This window comes from Pelobates fuscus, chromosome 3, assembly GCF_036172605.1.
Source record: "Pelobates fuscus isolate aPelFus1 chromosome 3, aPelFus1.pri, whole genome shotgun sequence".
NCBI lineage: Eukaryota > Metazoa > Chordata > Amphibia > Anura > Pelobatidae > Pelobates > Pelobates fuscus.
This window is the reverse complement of record NC_086319.1, coordinates 336,338,205-336,356,445: the sequence shown is the minus strand read 5'-3', so window position 1 is coordinate 336,356,445 and position 18,241 is coordinate 336,338,205. Positions and strand designations below refer to the sequence as shown.

At 36.1% G+C, this 18,241-nt stretch overlaps 1 protein-coding gene across 1 annotated transcript in view; it reads left to right on the top strand.

Annotated features, from left to right (window-relative positions):
* WDR72 (WD repeat domain 72) overlaps nucleotides 1–18,241 on the top strand; it is a 200,467-nt gene that overhangs the window by 115,666 nt on the left and 66,560 nt on the right. Inside the window, exons 15-16 of the mRNA XM_063445698.1 lie at nucleotides 14,938–15,740; nucleotides 16,505–16,596. Of these exons, the coding sequence (XP_063301768.1) occupies nucleotides 14,938–15,740; nucleotides 16,505–16,596 (895 nt within the window). The remainder of the gene's footprint in view (nucleotides 1–14,937; nucleotides 15,741–16,504; nucleotides 16,597–18,241) is intronic.

Here is an 18,241-nt window from a genome sequence, read left to right as displayed (position 1 = left end):
TGTGTGTGTTTGTGTTTATTATACATTATCCTCCATAGCCAGTAACCTGTGTTTCTTATACATTATCGCCCATAGCCAGTAACCAGTGTTTATTATTCATTATCCTCCCATAGCCAGTAACCTGTGTTTATTATACATTATCCCTCCATAGCCAGTAACCTGTGCTTATTATACATTATCTCCCCCATAGCCAGTAACCTGTGTTTATTATACATTATCCTCCCATAGCCAGTAACCTGTGTTTATTATACATTATCCCCCACAACCAGTAACCTGTGTTTATTATACATTATCACCCCACAACCAGTAACCTGTGTTTATTATACATTATCCCCCACAACCAGTAACCTGTGTTTATTATACATTATCCCCCCATAGCCAGTAACCTGTGTTTATTATACATTATCCCCCACAACCAGTAACCTGTGTTTATTATACATTATCCCCCACAACCAGTAACCTGTGTTTATTATACATTATCCCCCCATAGCCAGTAACCTGTGTTTATTATACATTATCCTCCCATAGCCAGTAACCTGTGTTTATTATACATTATCCCCCATAGTCATTTATCGTTGGACCTAGGCAGCATGATGTCTTAGGCCGGCCCAGAGAGTGAGTGAGTGAGTGAATAATATAATATATATGTTCAGAAACATATTAGTAATATATGTAAATCGGGTTCATGCAAAGAGGTTGAAAAGGTATTAAAGAAAAACACACTTATTGCATCAAATTTACAAAGCCAAACTTTTAAAAGCTTTCCTCATTTCTTTCTCGGGATGAGGAATATATCGGTTGTAGACTGAGGATTTCCATCTGCCCAATCTTTTAATAATATGCACTGGAGTGTCAGTGTTGAAGGAGACCGAAGCTGCCCCTATTCTAAATGAAAGAACCGAGACATGGATACAACCCAATCTTAGGAGTAGTGTTCTGATGTAGAAGATGAATTTAGCCATAGACAGAGAGTAGTGGTGAAATGAGTGTGGGTAAGTAAGAGTCAAGTATTTTAACTGGGCACTAGTTCTAGGTGGGATAAAGTGGTATAGCGGATGGATGAGTAGTTTGATTCGTTTTAGAGGTTTGTAGAGAAAGTATATAGTGATCATGATTTTTAGCGATATCCAATATTTTTAAGGTGGTCCCAGTGCCACCACTCTGGTGTCACAATAGCTTGCATTTAAAAAAAACAAAAACTTTTTTGACTGTAATATAATAGCAGTCAGTTTCCTTCACACGTGTGCGTTTCAGGGCCTGCCAGGGCACAGTGTCACACCAGTGCAACTCATATCTGGTGTAACAGTAGTGTACATTAAAAAAAATATATAGAAATTTGACTGTGAAATAATAGCAGTCAGTTTCCTTCACACGTGTGCGTTTCAGGGCCTACCAGGGCACAGTGTCACACCAGTGCAACTCATATCTGGTGTAACAGTAGTATACATTTAAAAAAAAAATACAGGGGGCTTGTTGTCACCTTTTACGTGGCTGGGTGGAGGAAGAGACCTTCAATGACATCAGTGAGGACAAGGAACGGGACATGGCTAACTTGGTATCCAACCTTGTGCAAATGGACTGTTTGCGGTTGTTTGCGGTGCATTAAACGGGGAGTTTGGTCTGTCACTGTGAAGCGGGCGTAACCCTTACACTACCTGATCGATACAACATCATACCTGATGTTTTAAAGCACGTTATTCCAAACAATTTAGGAATGTTAGGTGATTTATGCCCTTTATGGATTAAAACCAGACTCTGCATCAACTATGTAATTTTCCATGGGAGTTTTGCCATGGATCCCCCTCCGGCATGCCACAGTCCAGGTGTTAGTCCCCTTGAAACAACTTTTCCATCACTATTGTGGCCAGAACGAGTCCCTGTGGGTTTTAAAATTTGCCTGCCTATTGAAGTCTATGGCGGTTCGCCGGGTTCGCCCGTTCGGAAAATGTTATGTTCGCGACATCATTATCTATTAGTCATAAGTATGAAAAGTCAGAAAGTCAAATATAGAGAGTCAGTCAAGAAACAATAAGAAAGTATTTAAGTAAGATGTATCAGAGACATCATATATAAAATATAAAAATCCTAACAATACTGCATATGCTAAGACAAGTAGACATGTGCAATTTGTTTTGTTCCGAATGTACATTCATGCCCTTCGGACATTCGGATGCTTATGAATGTCCGAAGTGCTGAGGTTCCGAAGCACCGAAGTGGCGAAGCAATGAAGTTCGGTAGTTTGGAAGTGCCGAAGCCCCGAAGTGATTCGGATTTCTGAACAGCGGCAAAACAAGAGAGAGGGAGGGAAAATTACATGAATGATGACAGGAATCTTGACCAATAAGCTAATTCCTTTTGTGCAAGGTAATGCTTGCTTGCCCAATCCGGTTTCACTATTCCCTGTCCAATGAAATGAGCAAATTTTTGTGATTGATGTTAGAGGACAGCCAATTAATGGTGCTTTTTGTCACTGACACTTGGTCAATGAAGGCACACAGAGTCATTGAGGTGGGATAGTATATAAACCAGGCTGTCAGGGTGTTGGCTTGCATTCATGTGACCAGTCTAGTTGTAATAGCACAAGAAAAAGAGAGGTTTTCCTTTTATTTTGTCTGCATTTCGTTTCTTTTTTTGAATAGAGGGGGGTGAGAGAGTGGGTGGCTGTGCAAGTCAGGTAGTCTGATTTTCAGGGTGTCTCAATGCTGCACTGACTTTACTGCAGTGATTAATTTTATGTACCAGCCATCATTTTGCTCTCTCTCTCTCACACACTCTCACTTGCTTGTTCGCACACAAATTGCTTTCTCTTTGCTCTCTCTCACACACTCTCACTTGCTTGTTCGCACACAAATTGCTTTCACTCTGCTCTCACACTCTGCTCTCACACTCTGCTCACTCTCTGCGTAAATTGTATATATACTAAACTATCACTAATAATTATTAACTAAATCCAGACCACTTCTTTAAGATTAAGAAGTCTGGGTGCTGCTCTGGTTCACTATGCAATGTAAAACATTGCTGTTTAAGAAAAAAACACACAAATGTTTATTTTTTTAAACGAATGACATTCCGAACTGCCGAATGCCTGAAACGAATGACATGCCGAACTGCCAATGCCCGGAATGAATGCCTAAATGCAGAATTCCTGAATGCCAAATATCCAAACCAAATGCCATTCGGCAGTTCCAAAGTGCTGAACCGAATTCCATTGGTCCGAATTGCCAAAGCAGACAACATTTTTTACTTACCCGAATTTCCGAACCAAAACAAATTTTTTATTTGTGTTGCTCATAGAGATCCATTGATTCAATATCCATGCAATGCATGGAGACGTTGTATGTTGGTCCTGCAAAGAGTGAAGGCGCCTAGATGTGTTACTAAGGAACAATGTAAACAATGCCTTTACTCTGTAAAAAAAAACTGTCTAAGAGGGATTGAATAAATAAATACACGACCATTACACACAGATTTCTGGAAACCAATTAATTAATAGGACTATACAAAGGACAAATGGTCACACATTTCCATGAAAAAAGAGCATTTTGTTTACAAGCATTTTGTTTCTTCATAGTAACAATCGTTATGAGATATGGAATTCTCTACCTAAAGAGTTTATTTTTACCAGATTCTGCACAAATATTCAAACATCTATCTGAATTTGAGGATAAAAAAATAATATTTAAAGATATAATAGTTAATACTTGGAGTGACAGCTTGTTGAAATCTGACTGCAGATTTTGCATTGAGAAGAATATTTTTCCCATCTGTGGCAACATTTGGAAATCGCTTCAAACTGATATATAAGCCTTGTTTTCCATTACAGCAGTAACTAAGATGTGTGAAAGGCGGAACTTGATGAATCTTAATCTCTTTTCAGTCTATATTACTGATGTGGAATTATTAAAAATTATTATTGTACTTGTATTGAATTATTGTACTAACTCCATTTTAACCTTATATTGTGACAATCCTCCATTTTGTCCTCCTAACCTGACTTCTTCAAATCCTCCATTTTGTCCTCATGACTTAACTTGTTCATTTTAAAACTACATTACATGACTGAACTTCTCAACCCAATTAATATAGTAGACAAAGACTGTGTTTTCCTACAAGGACAAATGCCAGGAGGTGCTGGGTACTCCTTAAGACTTGCTGGCTACTCCTTAGAACTTGTAAGATAGTATAGTTTGAAGGCCACAGAACACAGTAGTAATGAAATGTTCTATTCATAAGAGACCTTGCACCTGGACATGAAGTCTGATATTATTGACCGTGTAAAATGACGCTTAGGACCCCCTTATTCCCCCCCGTGTCCAGAATAATCCCACCTCTGATGGGTGGGCACGGGACTAACCTCTTAATTTTATGAACCAATAGGTAAGACACTAACCCCGTCATTTAACAATTAATCCAATTGATGATGTTTATTTGCTGATATTCTAATAATCAATGATGACGCAAAATGCCTCTTAAAAGGGCCTGCGCGCCCGCTTTTACTTCACTTGCCAATAAACTTTCTCGAAGTTATTTTAACCTGAACCTCGTGTGTCAGACTTAATTACTTCAGCGTATATACGCAATTTAATTTTATTGATTTGGACAGGAACAGATAGACTTTGAACATTTTGGTTTACTCTCAAAAAGTACCATAACATTACTATGTGACTATGTAAGAACAGTTTAAAAGGATCTTATTTTCCAAACACAGTAGTAGGTAGTGGCCAATAAATCCATTAGACAATGGAATAGCAACTACATTCTAGTTGGGAAGACTTAGAGAATCCAGACCTACAGAGTATGGTGAGAGCTTTTTGATTTGTACAAGTGGGATTAGTTAAATGGATTTGTTGTGGTAAAATCATTGCCTCAAGCAATGAACAAGGTTTAGTGAAATATGATTTTCTAAAATAGAGATAACTTACTACAGACTTTATAAGTGAAATGTTGAGAGTGGAAACACCGAAGATATCGTCAGTCATTCTTCATGTGATATGTGTTCCAAAGCTTGAGCAAAAAGATGTATGTATATATATATATATATATATATATATATATATATATATATATATACATATTTTATTTTTTTTGTGTGATTTGATGTTTACATCAAACATTTTGCACATATCACCTGAGTAAATTGTTAAAGAGTCAAGTTAAACATCTTCAGTGGAAGGTAAACAGTAAAAAAAAATGTAGTGAGTAAGAACATTATTTACTGAAGATATTGTTTTTAGATAGATATTGAAGTTCAGACTTAGGGCTCACCCTTAAGAAGTAAGGAATTTAAGTTATTTAAAGGAATCTGTAATTTCCCAGGATGTTAATATCATATATTTGTATCCCTCTATATTTAGAAGATATGTTTTTGTGAGATCTGAAAAAGAGGAACTGGGTGCATCAACCTTGGCTCCCTGTTAATCTTTGTTATAAACATTGTCCTTTTCTGACAGACATTGTTTCTGTTCTCTATCTTATTTGCATTGTGTGCCCTGGCTGTGCCAATACCGATCTGAATTGTGATGTCGCTTGCTTAATCTTTAAAATACATTTCAAAAGAAAATGGAGCATCATATAATTTAGGAATGATTTTCAATGTTTTATCTAATTGCGTAGTTTCCATAGAAGTGACAGTCCCACTTTAATATGTTAAACAGCATAGAAGATAATTGTTCAAAGAAGATACAAAGATAGAATATAATTTCATTATTAAAAGTGCTGGTGGTTGGCAAATACGTACATTTTATGTTTATAATTGTTTTTGTATTTAACTTCTAATTAAATGAAGATAAATGCTTTGAATAGACTACTTTATAGAAAGCCATGTGTATTAATTTTATTGTCTTTGTTGTCGCTTAAACTGTGAAGCACCACCAGTAGGGACATTGGATGCTGTTACATATTTTTTTTTTCCTTATTTGTCACTGTGTTCATTTTCTAGGATTATGTCAGTGTCAGGCATTCATTAATTTAGGTTCCTGTGCATGGTATAGAGTATGATATATGATGGCTCCTTCCTATCTGCCCGGCTGATAAAGAGGTCTGTCATACACAGAAAGCTGATAAAAGCTATGCAACCTAAAAGAGGTCTGTGAGGGAAGACAAACATTTGAATCGGGCAGCTGAGACAACTGCAAAACTGCTTGCCGAGGAATACAAAATATTCCCCTTGTGCTAAAAAAATCTAGCCTGTAACACAGAACTACAGAGATAATCATTTTTATTATAGTACCAAGAGTCACAGCTAGTGTTTGTTTCAGGCCTTGCATCCCCCCTCACAGAAACAACACCATTAAAAAACGTTGCTAAAAAAACATGTATTTGTTCATTAATACATATATATATAAGTACAATCTTTCATATGAAACATTGTGCAACTAAATGAAACACCTCCGCACACAGCTTGTGGATATTTCACACAGGTTGTCAGTTTGTCTATTCTGTATGTCCTTATATGTTTCAGTCCATCCGTCTTTCCATATCCATCCAACTATAGCCAAATGAACAGATGTTGATGTCTGTTTAATCATTCCAGACAATGCTTTTCTTCAGCTTTAAAGTTCAAATAATTTTTACATTCTCACTGCCCCAGCCCACATCAGGTGTCACGTACAGTCATATTGGAATTTTTTGTAGTTGTTAATGAGAGAGGACCTTGAGGAATAATAACCTTAACCAATTTTTATTTACTCCACTGTACACAGAATGGACTATTTACTGGGTTCCTCCTGTTAATCTTGATATTTGGGGGACTTCACGTATTTTATATTATTTTTTATTTTGGTATCCTACCCACTAGTATGGGCTTATGTTGATAGAGTCATTCAAATTTCTCCCTTTTATGTTGGAGTATTCTCAGATATTTTTAAGCATGTATTTAAATAATTTTGTCATGTTGTTGCTCTCAGTTGGGGCTAATAGATACATTTAGTGTGATGGACCACCTGGCACCCTGACTGCGTGCCTCCACCAATTGCTGCTCCCTAGTAGCCTGGAGTACTTTAAGCACCACACCGGACACCATAACCACCGTAGCCCCTTAGCCACCGTAGCTTGACTTGGGTCTCGCTGTCCTCCACCCACCCTGGACCCAAGCCCAGGATCTAGCTTCCAGTGGGTGGACCTCTCCTACTCCAGAGAGTCTAGCAGATATAGATGTGTAGTTCTTACAAGAGCGATTATAGCCAGTATAGTGATTATAGCCAGTATAGTAATCTGAAGCAGGAATAGCTGGTATAGCTGTTCCCTACAATCACGAGACGAGGTTGCGTGTTGAGGGTGAAGTGAACTGACTTTAATGGGACCACACTTGGCCATGCAAGGGGCACTCCTGCCTGGACCTGAGAGTAAACCACAGTAGAAATAAATACATGAGCACATTGGCTCTCAGATCCAGGACACTCCCATACATAATAAGATAATCCCTCCCCTGTGCCTGGGAGATAATTGAGTCAAGTACTGTATTAACTCAATTATCTCCAGACACACAAACATACATTTTTGTAAAAACACCAAAAATACCTATAAAACCTACAAACTCTCCCCCCCCCACCCCCCCCACTAATATTACACCCTCTGGTAGCCCCGATCTGGGTGAACAACATATCCAAAAATCACCCAGATCAGTTCAGGGGTTCAGGAATTTCCTGGAAGTCATAGTTTTGGCCGACCACACGCATGGTTCACATTTTAGTGCTGAGAGACCATACACCTAGTCTTGCTAACTTTGCAGGTTTATGCTGGAAAATGGGCCATTTCAGCCCAAGTAATGCCTTTTAATGAATATGTTTCTCTGCATTTTTGCCTTGAATAAATTGTATTTTGTTGAATGAAATACAGCATTACCAGAAAACAAAAAAATCAGTGTCTCTGGTTCGGATATGAACTCCATAGTGTTTACTGTAATTACTTTATTACAAAATAAAAAAAAACACTAAAGTTGCTTTTTAAATAATTACTTCTCTGCTATTCAGACCAATGTGTCCGTAGCTGGATGTTTCTTTTAATATAAGATGCATTGGAAACACATGAACCTACAAATAGAGTTGGCATTTCTTCTGTCCTACAGTATGTGATTTTCATATGCGCCCTGCATTAGAGAGAAGGTCAAGTCACCGTAGTCAATGCCAACTTTTGACCTCGTGTTTCTTGCCAAATCGAGTGAATCAGAAAGGCGGATATACAGCTTCATTCAATCTACTAAAGCAGCTACACTTTAATTGGTAATGATAGCAGGTATTCTCAGTAAAGTCATTGCTGAAAGAAAACAAAAAGTATCCAATATAGTAATTTATTACCAGTCAGTGGGTTTCACACACTAGGTTGTTTTACCCCTGCAGTGGTCAGAGAAAGCGAAAAGGTACTCTAACACTTAGCCGGAAATAGATGCCCTGCTGCTATCCGAGATGCATGGTGGTCAAATGATTGCCTATGCCATTAGCTTGGTAATGTTTTCTCTATTGTAAACTCTGATCCTTGTGTGCATCAGCTGCAGATTGAAGGCTTTATTCTCTCTGTTCTATTTGTGCTGCCAATCACGGCAGTGTTAGCCACCAAGTGAATTTTAAGGAGGCAGGGGTTTTACTTATTGACAGCCATCTGTAGAAGAAGCTGTGCCTTGTGACAATTGAGAAAGAGAAGAACAATATTTCAATTTACAGAATCAAGATGACTTTTACTTGCATCGGAGCTTTACTTGTCTTATTTTTCTTTTATAGCATCACTCGTTTCATTAAGTAATTTCAAATGGAATGTACTGCGGGTGCCTCAATAAATGCTGTTCAAAGGCACATTGTGACCAACATTTGACCAACATTTGATTGTGTATAAACATCCTGAAAAATAAAGTAAGCTTGCGCTATATAACTATATAAATGTAGTCACAGTGAGTTAAAATATTATATATGCAGGTTTGTAAATCCACTGATATTCTAATTAAAATTAAACAAAACATCTACAATTATGCATTGGCAGTAAGACTTAAACTTGTAATGGGAGGACATTGTCTTAAACACTTTGAAAATTAAGAAATAGTGTAATTAAGCAAGGGCAAATGTTAGCAGGCAATCTGGATGTATTAACAAAGAATTTGGGAGGAATTATAAAGGTAGGGAGGTGTTGATCACACTTAATAGATTATTTTAACTAAGATCTCATTTGTAAGTTAATACCAAGTTCTAGAGAGCATTTTATTAAAAAAAAAAAATACATAAATATGGCACAACAATGTGAACAAGGTGCTATCAGAATATTGTAATATCTGCATATGTATTGATATAAATCAAGACAAAAGTCCAGAAATGTAGTTCTTGCAATTCATAAGGTATAGGTGTGACACAACAAAAATGTACAAACATCTCAAGAGATTTAACAAAGTGCAATAGGTGGAGATTTTCCTTAGCAAAGGTTTAGCTAAAACAAAAGGGCATAACCTAATGTTGAAGGTTTGGACATTTAGAATTAATGGCAGAATTGTATTTTTAGATAAACAGTTGTTTATATATGTTACAGTCATACAGCAGAGTTGGTAGACTTTAATACAGTTGAATAGTTCAAAGAGGTGACAGTCACAGCCATGCTGAGCAGGAAATGTCACTAAAAACAAAACTCATGCTTTTTACAGAGGAAATAGCCAGACACAGTGGCAGCTGTTGACATTTCAAAATGGTGGGGCAGTAAACTGTACCCGAAGAATTTGACTCTTCCCTCTTAACCCGCTGCATTTGACCCCTGATCCAATGATAATAGTTTAACACCATAGATACAAAGGTGGGAACCAACAACCAATTTTGAGAGGTCAGACTCTATCTCCTAATGTTGATACCCAATGACAGCTCTAGGAGGCAGGGCAATATGCAGACCTGTTTTGTTTTTTAGGTAAGACAGCCAAACACAAAACCATGTTAAGCATGTCTAATGCTTCTATACCTAAAATGGGCCAGAATCTTGATGTATTTTTTTAGTTGCTCAGCCTTTGAGTAGCATCTTTTACCATCAATAGAGAACACTATAAACATGACAGACAATATTTTTCGCAAAACACACATATCATTAGTCCTTACCACACCAATAATTGTATTTATTTTTCTTTCACTGCAGCATAACATATGGAGTTTTGCTCTGCCACCTGTCCCCTTGGACCAGTTTCCAGTGGGCAGACTAAATGAGCTAACCGACTTTTATCTTACAATAGCCCCAATTTAATATTGTTGCATAAGCTTTTCAAATGATTTAATATTTTTGAATAAACTTTTAAACTTATTTAATATTATGAAAAACATTTTAATTTTGTTGAATTGTGATATTTTTTGATATATTAATTTTTTTATATGATTTTTTGGGGGGTATTTTAATATTTTGAAATATAATTTTAAAACTTTAAGATAAAAATATTAAATCATTTATAAAGCGTAACCATCAATAATACATCAAGGCCTTTGGGTCTTCAGTCATAGGTCAGAATCCAAAACTGGGTGCCCATACTAATTCTGTGGGTCCCCAATAATTTGATATGGTACTGATCATAATAAGTACAATAAAGACCCTCCTCACACTGGGAAGATCCTAAGCCAGTTTACAGAATGAATTGTGTTACACATTCTATAACAGAAAAGAAGAGGCCACTTTAAATGTGTGAATGTTTAGGAACCACAGCCTTACTTCAAGGTTAAAAGCCACAGCCTTATATCAACGGCCGTTATAACATTCGACTTTAAATTCTTTATTTGTAATTTAAAAAATGTTAATTTTAATTATAAGACTAACACACAGACTAATAAGTCAGATGTATGTAGTTGCATATTTTTCAGGTATAAATTAGGCCTTGTACATGAGCTAACAATGTTTCAGAACTATCCTGTCCCTTTGTCAAGACTTGACAATGGCACAGGATAGTACTGAAATGTTCTCTTTTGCTCTAAACCCCACATAAAAGACTGCCTGTTGGTAAGAAACGATTGGGTGTGTCCAGATGTTTGTATTGGATTGTTGGACAGTTGGATTGTTTTGGATTTGGCCCTCCTGGTTTGGAGCACCCCGGGGGGAGTATTCCCTAGTAAGTGTGTGCCTTGCCTCTTACACTTTGCAAGTCTGGAATTTACAACATTTAATAAAGTATTGAAAATCCTTTTGTCAGGATCAGCGTTGAACCTGAATGTGCAGAGTGTGACACAATAAATAGACAAGCTGTGTACTGGCCCTTAGAGTTGCCGGACTAAGAGTAGAGGAGTCAGAGAGAATGTCGAGGTCAAGGACAGGAGAGATATGGATAAACGATATAACAAGCCATGGTCAAAGGATTACATAGATCAGGAGAAACAATTAAAAAGACAAATCAGTAACCAGGAATAGAATATATAAGGAATACATTTTTAGACCACTAAAGTCACAACAAGGCAACATGGAGTGGGAGAGGTCAGCATATATAGGCATAGCTTAATTTATATTAATCCCTGTCATAAGGTAATTCTTAATGCTTCATGGATGTTAGAAATCCCTGTTTGCATAATTACACACATCATAATTACGCACCAAATTCTGTCCTTGTGTTAACCTTTTTTTTTCATGAGCTGTTTGATTTTTTTTTAAATTTATAATAAAGATTTAGCAAATTACATCATAATCCAGTTCAGACAAGGCCAGGCTAGGGCAAACTTTGCAAATGTGGAGAAATAGAAACATTGTTTAATTTCTCCTCTTCTCTATATTCTTTCTCTATGCTAACAGTCAGGCGCAAATAAAGATCTTATAAAAACAACCGACCCAAAACTAAGATGAAGGTACCCAGTTGTAAGATAATGAGGTTTAGAGCTGTATATTTTATTTTCACACCTCACAAATACATATTTGTTAAATAGAGGGATAATTACATATTATATTAAACATTTGAGGAAGTGACATTTTCAGCAGTTTCTTTCATTGGATACTTTTATTTTGATAAGTTGAAAACCAACTAACCTGCAAATATTCACGAGCTTTGTGTCGTCCATCCCCCAGCCCCCCATGCTACAGTTCTTAGAAATAAAAGTAGTGGTTGTAGAGGTTTGTCGAAGAGAAATGAAAAAGAGAGCATTTCTGTCAATGTATGCTGGAAGCCAATGCTTTCAAGTAAGAGATTTGGAATAATTTGAAGTGAAAAGATTCTAAACTATGATAACAGGAGCCAGATTTCCTAAATTATCACGTATCTTGGATTCACAGTATATGAGCCAAGACTCTAATGTGTTTCCTTTGATATCACGGCCATATTTCATATATATATGTATTTATTTACTAGCAGTTGGAACCGTAGGAGTTTTATTCGGCTATCTAGTGTCACAGTAGTGGGGACTTTACAGATGTCTGCGTGAACACAAGCGCTGTGCTTTAACCAGCAGAGTTGACAGCCCTCCCGAATGTGACTGTTTTCCCTGCAGCTATCACACACAACAGTCAGAAGCCTCTGCCTATTGTGTTTCCTTTGTTTATTGTATTATTACATACCTGTTCAAAAAAAGTAATTTCTTTAGAGATTATTACTGCATGTGTATAGAACAATCAGTCCCAAAGAAAAATATCCACTTGTGTTTTTCTCTTGAAATAAATAAATAAAATAAAATAAAATAAAATGTGCCCAACATTCTCTGTTCTAGCGTTTATTGAATTTGTTCTTGTGTAAAGTGTATTGCAGACATTGCAGACCTTAGATATCTGTGCAGGAAATTAGTTTTCTCACTTGTTCAGCCTAACCATACACATATGTGTACTTTTTGTTGTATCCCGAACACAGTAGATGTATCTATTTTTTTTTTGTTTTGTCAACCATAATCTTAAAGGGGAACCATCACTTCTTGGATAAAATGTTTTAAATCATCCATAACATGTGTAAACATATTTTTCCGTGTGGTGGTCTGCTTTCCTTTAAATCACTAGATTTGACCAATTACTAATACAATCCAGTTCAGTACTGGCACAGTTAAGGAACACATTGCTTTGGAAAAAAGAAATGGTAACAAATGTTGGATATGTATAAAAAAAGTAATGTTTTAAAATATGGTCTGCCCCTTTTCCATGTTTGCACCATATTTTTTTAGGACAGACCCTTATATACACACACACACACACACACACACACACATTGTCCATTGGTTCTGTTTCTCCTCTTGTCTCTAAGCTGACTGCCAAGTACAAAGGGCAGAGCATATAACAATGATTGACAGGGAGCTCCGTTCCAGAATATAGGCAAATACCTCATAGTGGATATCTACACTTCATTATTTTTCAGACAACACAAACTCATATTTGTTAAATATAGGAGATAAGTAAATACTAAAATAAAAAACTGTGAAGTGATGATCCCCCTCTAGAGAAAGCGAGAGCCAGAAAGATGTAAAATATACGTTTGAAATTGCTCAATGGACTTGGAATGGAATAAACAAAACTGACTTGTCTATTGTCTAGTTTGGTTGTTTTGTAGTTCGTTATACAGTGGAGCTAAATAATTCAGATCAAAATTTGCACGGATTCCTTCCAGAATGACCCAGATGCCCAAATCTAGTTGAAATTTTTAAAAATACAATCTCCATAATACAAGTAGAATGCAAACATTTTGACTTCATGTAGACATATTGTCCACATACACTTGCTAGATTTACATGGTGAAAATCAGACGTTTACTTTACTTAGTGTCCTTTACAAAAAATACCTTCGAACTATCGGTGAGTAAACCCTCTAGAGCACTTGTTTTTCTGAACTTTCTTATTTTTTGTGAAATGTTTGAATACATACCCAAATGTACCACTGTAGAAGAAATGCCACCGTTTATACTTTAATAGATTATTATTTAATGCATAGTTAAGACTGTCACTTTCTAGTCAACAATAGAAGGTGGTATTGTAAAACACATTGATTATTGATATACATTTAATTGATTAGTTATGTATTCATTAGAGAGATACAAAACTGGTGACTGGCAAATGGTGTCACTGAGTGACTTTAAAAGCATTTTACAGATATTAGATTAAATACTCCACAATGAGCTTGAGTCAATTCTGCTCTCAAAACATACTTTGGTAAGTGTCCTTTTCATAAAACGTGATTACATTATATGCTCTTAGTAAAACTCAGTACCTAATTCTATATTAATAGATACAAATCATTTTTTAGTACAAAAACGACTTACTGCCCAGTTTTGGTTTTTATTTGCTTTAAATTGCTAGATGCTTATGTTTACCACCCTTCCTAATTTGGTACATATATAAGCGTAGCCATATTAGTAGCCTGGACATAAGCAGTGCAGTTCATTGTTCATTTAATTTCATTGTCTGCTGCTTTAAAGGTTAATCACCCATGTAAAAGCTGCATAGAGCTCTCTGTTTCCTTCAATGTTTTAAATTAAAGTTGGAGTTAGGTGTAGTAGAACATATTTTCTTTATTCAAAAATGTAATGTAATTTATTTTTTAATTAAAGGAACAATTGTAACTACTACAATCCTTACACTGAAGTGGTTATTGTACATGAAGACTATGAGACAGTTTTTGGGGTTTTTTTTTCAAAATAGTTTTAAGCATTTTACCAAAACATTGGTCCCCAAAGTATACCTCCAAAAGCATAGCGATTCAATATTGGGGAAATATCAGTTCTGCATTATCCACCCAATACCTATTACCGGATTAACAGCATTGTGTGCTGTGCTGAATCAACATTAAGCCCTTTCCATGTGGCCATATATTGTTTTTACAAAAGCTGGGGGGGGGTAGGGGGCGCTGACTCATAGTAACCTTGTAACACAGGCCCTAAAATAAAGTGTATTTATTAAGATGTGTTAAGTGTCCCATTAAATATCATGAAGCATAAAAAGGTTATCTTCTTATTTGTCTTTATTTAACAATTGTTATATGTTTAAATGTTGATATTGTTTCCCAGCTTAATTTATTAACAACAACACTGATGTTTACTTTCAGAATAAAGATTCCAGTAACACCACTGGGCCTTTTACAGTGGTGCCAGTAAAATCGGCACATAATGTGTATCTACATTTGCTGTTATTTGATCTGGAGAAAGTTCTAGACCTTTTGCAGTCATCGCATACCAACGGACTGAAGTCAGCCAACTCTTTCAACAGTTATGACGCCCTGAAAACAATCAAACCATCATCTGAAAGGCGTCCTTTGACGCTCAAAAGAAACAAGACAGCAGGGTCTTTGAATCAGTTGGACGGTAATGTCTCCGAATCTATATTTAAAGAAAATGGTACTCGTCCTGTAGAAGAAAGCAGTGGTTTTCGAAGGCCCAAGAAATTTAAAAGTACGAAAAAGAACAAGAATCAGTCGTCAGGAAAAATAGATGTCAACATGGTTACTGATGCAGCAAAACTGCTTCTGTCTTGTCTTTTACCTTGGGGCTTTGACAAAGAACTGGATTATTATTGCATGAGACACTTAGAAATCCAAAAACTTCAGAGTTCAGTCACCTTTGGAATGATATCAGATGTGCAGCATGTAAGCATGATGTTACCGGGCTGGAACCAGAAAAGTAATGATACCAATGGAGAGCATTCGAATAACATACTGTCAAAGAAAGTATTGGACCTTTCAGCCAAGTACTCTATTGCTAAAGAAAAACAAAGCAAAGGTGACGCACAGAGAAACCACAGATCAAGTGCAATTAACAAGGATACTCTTTTGTACTTTCTAAAAAAGTTACTTCTCGTCAATAGAGTATTAAAAATGGATGCGGTTTCCAAATGTAACAGCCGACCTGGCAGGTAATTGGTTTTCTGGAGCTTGGGAGTTAAAATTGCGAATGGGTTAACTTGGTTATGAAAAAGAATATGAGACAAATTGTATTAGACCTCTTGACCTGAAGCATGAGTCCTCTCAGAACCAGGCTGTAAAATGCATTTAAAGTATAACAGTCACTGATCTAATTATTCTTGAACCCACCTAGCTAAAGCTTTGGGTAGTGCCTTTATAAAAATATGTTTTGTTATCTGCATCAGCTGGCAAGGTATTGTGGCACACTTGTAGCAGTGTGTATGCAGACACCATGAGGCACTTGCGCTGGTACAGCACTTCGGAATTAATGCCTCACCACTTTGATGGTTTATCGGATAAGTGGTTTGTTTCCCAGCCGCAGATCCATTCGTCACACAAAATGAGTGGAACTGTTCAATAAGTTGAGCAACTAATACAAGTTTATAAACAAGGTACAATTGTCAAGATGACCAACTGCCTAGGAACTCAGGCATGGCTCAGATCTCTCTGATGTGGAGAGAGAAATCCTTCCTACTAGTGCCACACACAAAAGTTTAACAAAATTGACAAAACAAAAGAGGTAGCAGAGATTCCTTCTTTTGTTGTATTGCTTGCTTGTAGATGGAACAATCTTTACTATACAGTGATAAGCAATTCACAGAATTGGGAGCAAATGCAGGATACTTTGTGGAAAATAAACACTGAAATAAAGTAAAGTTGTTATGGTGTTCAAATTTACTCTTTCATGTTTTCATATGTATTGTTTGTTTTTTAGTCAAGAGAAGATGGAGACTCTCCGTGGCAAATGGAAAAGTTCAGAACATTTTTATTCCTTAAATTATAACTTTTCTTCTGAATTGGTACAAGGTTAGTATGTAATTTAGAGAAGTTCTGGAATTAAATTATCCATTCAGTGTAGTCTGTATGATGGTGTAAACTAAGTGGAAGCTTTTAAGGACCCAGACTATTATTTTACCAAGTTTTGCAAATGGCCATATTTGCACACAATTAAATAATCCTGAAGTCTTTAGTCATTGCTCAATATGTGGTCATTATGCCAATAATTGAATGCCAAATAATTGAATCATACACAAGAAATACACTTAATATACACTCAATATACAGCTAGGTAAGGCCCCCTCATCGTATTTGGGGTTTTAATAAATAATCTTCAAATTATTTAAAATACCATAAATAACTCTACAATGAAATAATTCAAATAAATAGCAGATAGCTAGGCTAAATGTAAAATGTGTTATTGTGTACCTATGTGTTTGTCAGTATGTGTGTGTGTGTGTGTCAGTGTGTGTATCTGTGTCAGTGTGTGTATGTGAATCATTGTGTAAGTGTCAGTTTGTATATGTGTGCATCTGTGTGTATGTGTCAGTGGGTGTATCTATGTGTTTGCCAGTGTGTGTATGTGGCAGTGTATGTATCTGTGTGACAGTGTGTGTATGTGTCAATGTATGCATGTGTCAGTGAATTAATATGCATGTATCTATGTGTTTATGTGTCAGTGGGTGTATTTGTGTGTATGTCAATGTGTATTGGTGTATCTGTGTATGCATGTAGCCGTGTATGTTTATATATGCATACATCCCAGCAATCAAAATGTCATTACTACAAACACAGCCTTACAAATGCAAACATTACAGACAAACACAACCTTGCAGTCAAATGCCAAAATTATGAAAAACACCACAATTCTTCTAAGACCAATAATACACACAAATGTACACCCACATTTAAAAGCCAACAATACATGTTACATGCACCCCTGCAATCAAGCATACACCAGTATTAAAATTATATACAAACACCCCTTCATTCAACCACTAACACTTCATACAAAAGTACACCTACATTTGAAAGCCATCACTACATACAAACACATTCTGCAATCAAATCAGGCAAATGCAAACAATAAATAGAAGTACACTATTGTATCCCAATGGCAACAGTACATACAAATAGACCCTTACATGCACACACACATACTCAATACAAAATCATGCTTGCATTCAAATGCACAAACACTGTTCACAAATACAACCCTGCAAGAATGGATTTTTCATTCTCTTTATGAGGCTGAGTATTATGATTAATGGGTTCTTTTGTCTTTGTGAGATTTATTTATTTTTCTGTAAAGATTTGGTCTTCTTGTGTTAAATGGCATAAACAATTGTACATGAATTTCAGTTTGATTGACTGCTGTAAAACCAGGCAGTACCTCTTCATTAGAAACACCCATTGTTTCAAGAGGCAAAAGGTGCTTGTATTAAAATTATATTGTTTTGAATCCTAAATGTAGCATTTGCTATGTTTTTTTTTGTTTTTGTTTTTTTTTTTGCTTTATTTGAGGATTTTATCTATGTATGGGAGATATTCACTGTGTGCACAGATAAAATGCCTTTTTTGTGTGTGTTCCCATGAGAGATGAAATGTGTACATTTTTGGATTTTTGCTACTTCTGCTTTTGGTTTTAAGTGGTTTTCTATCTTTTTTTTTTTTT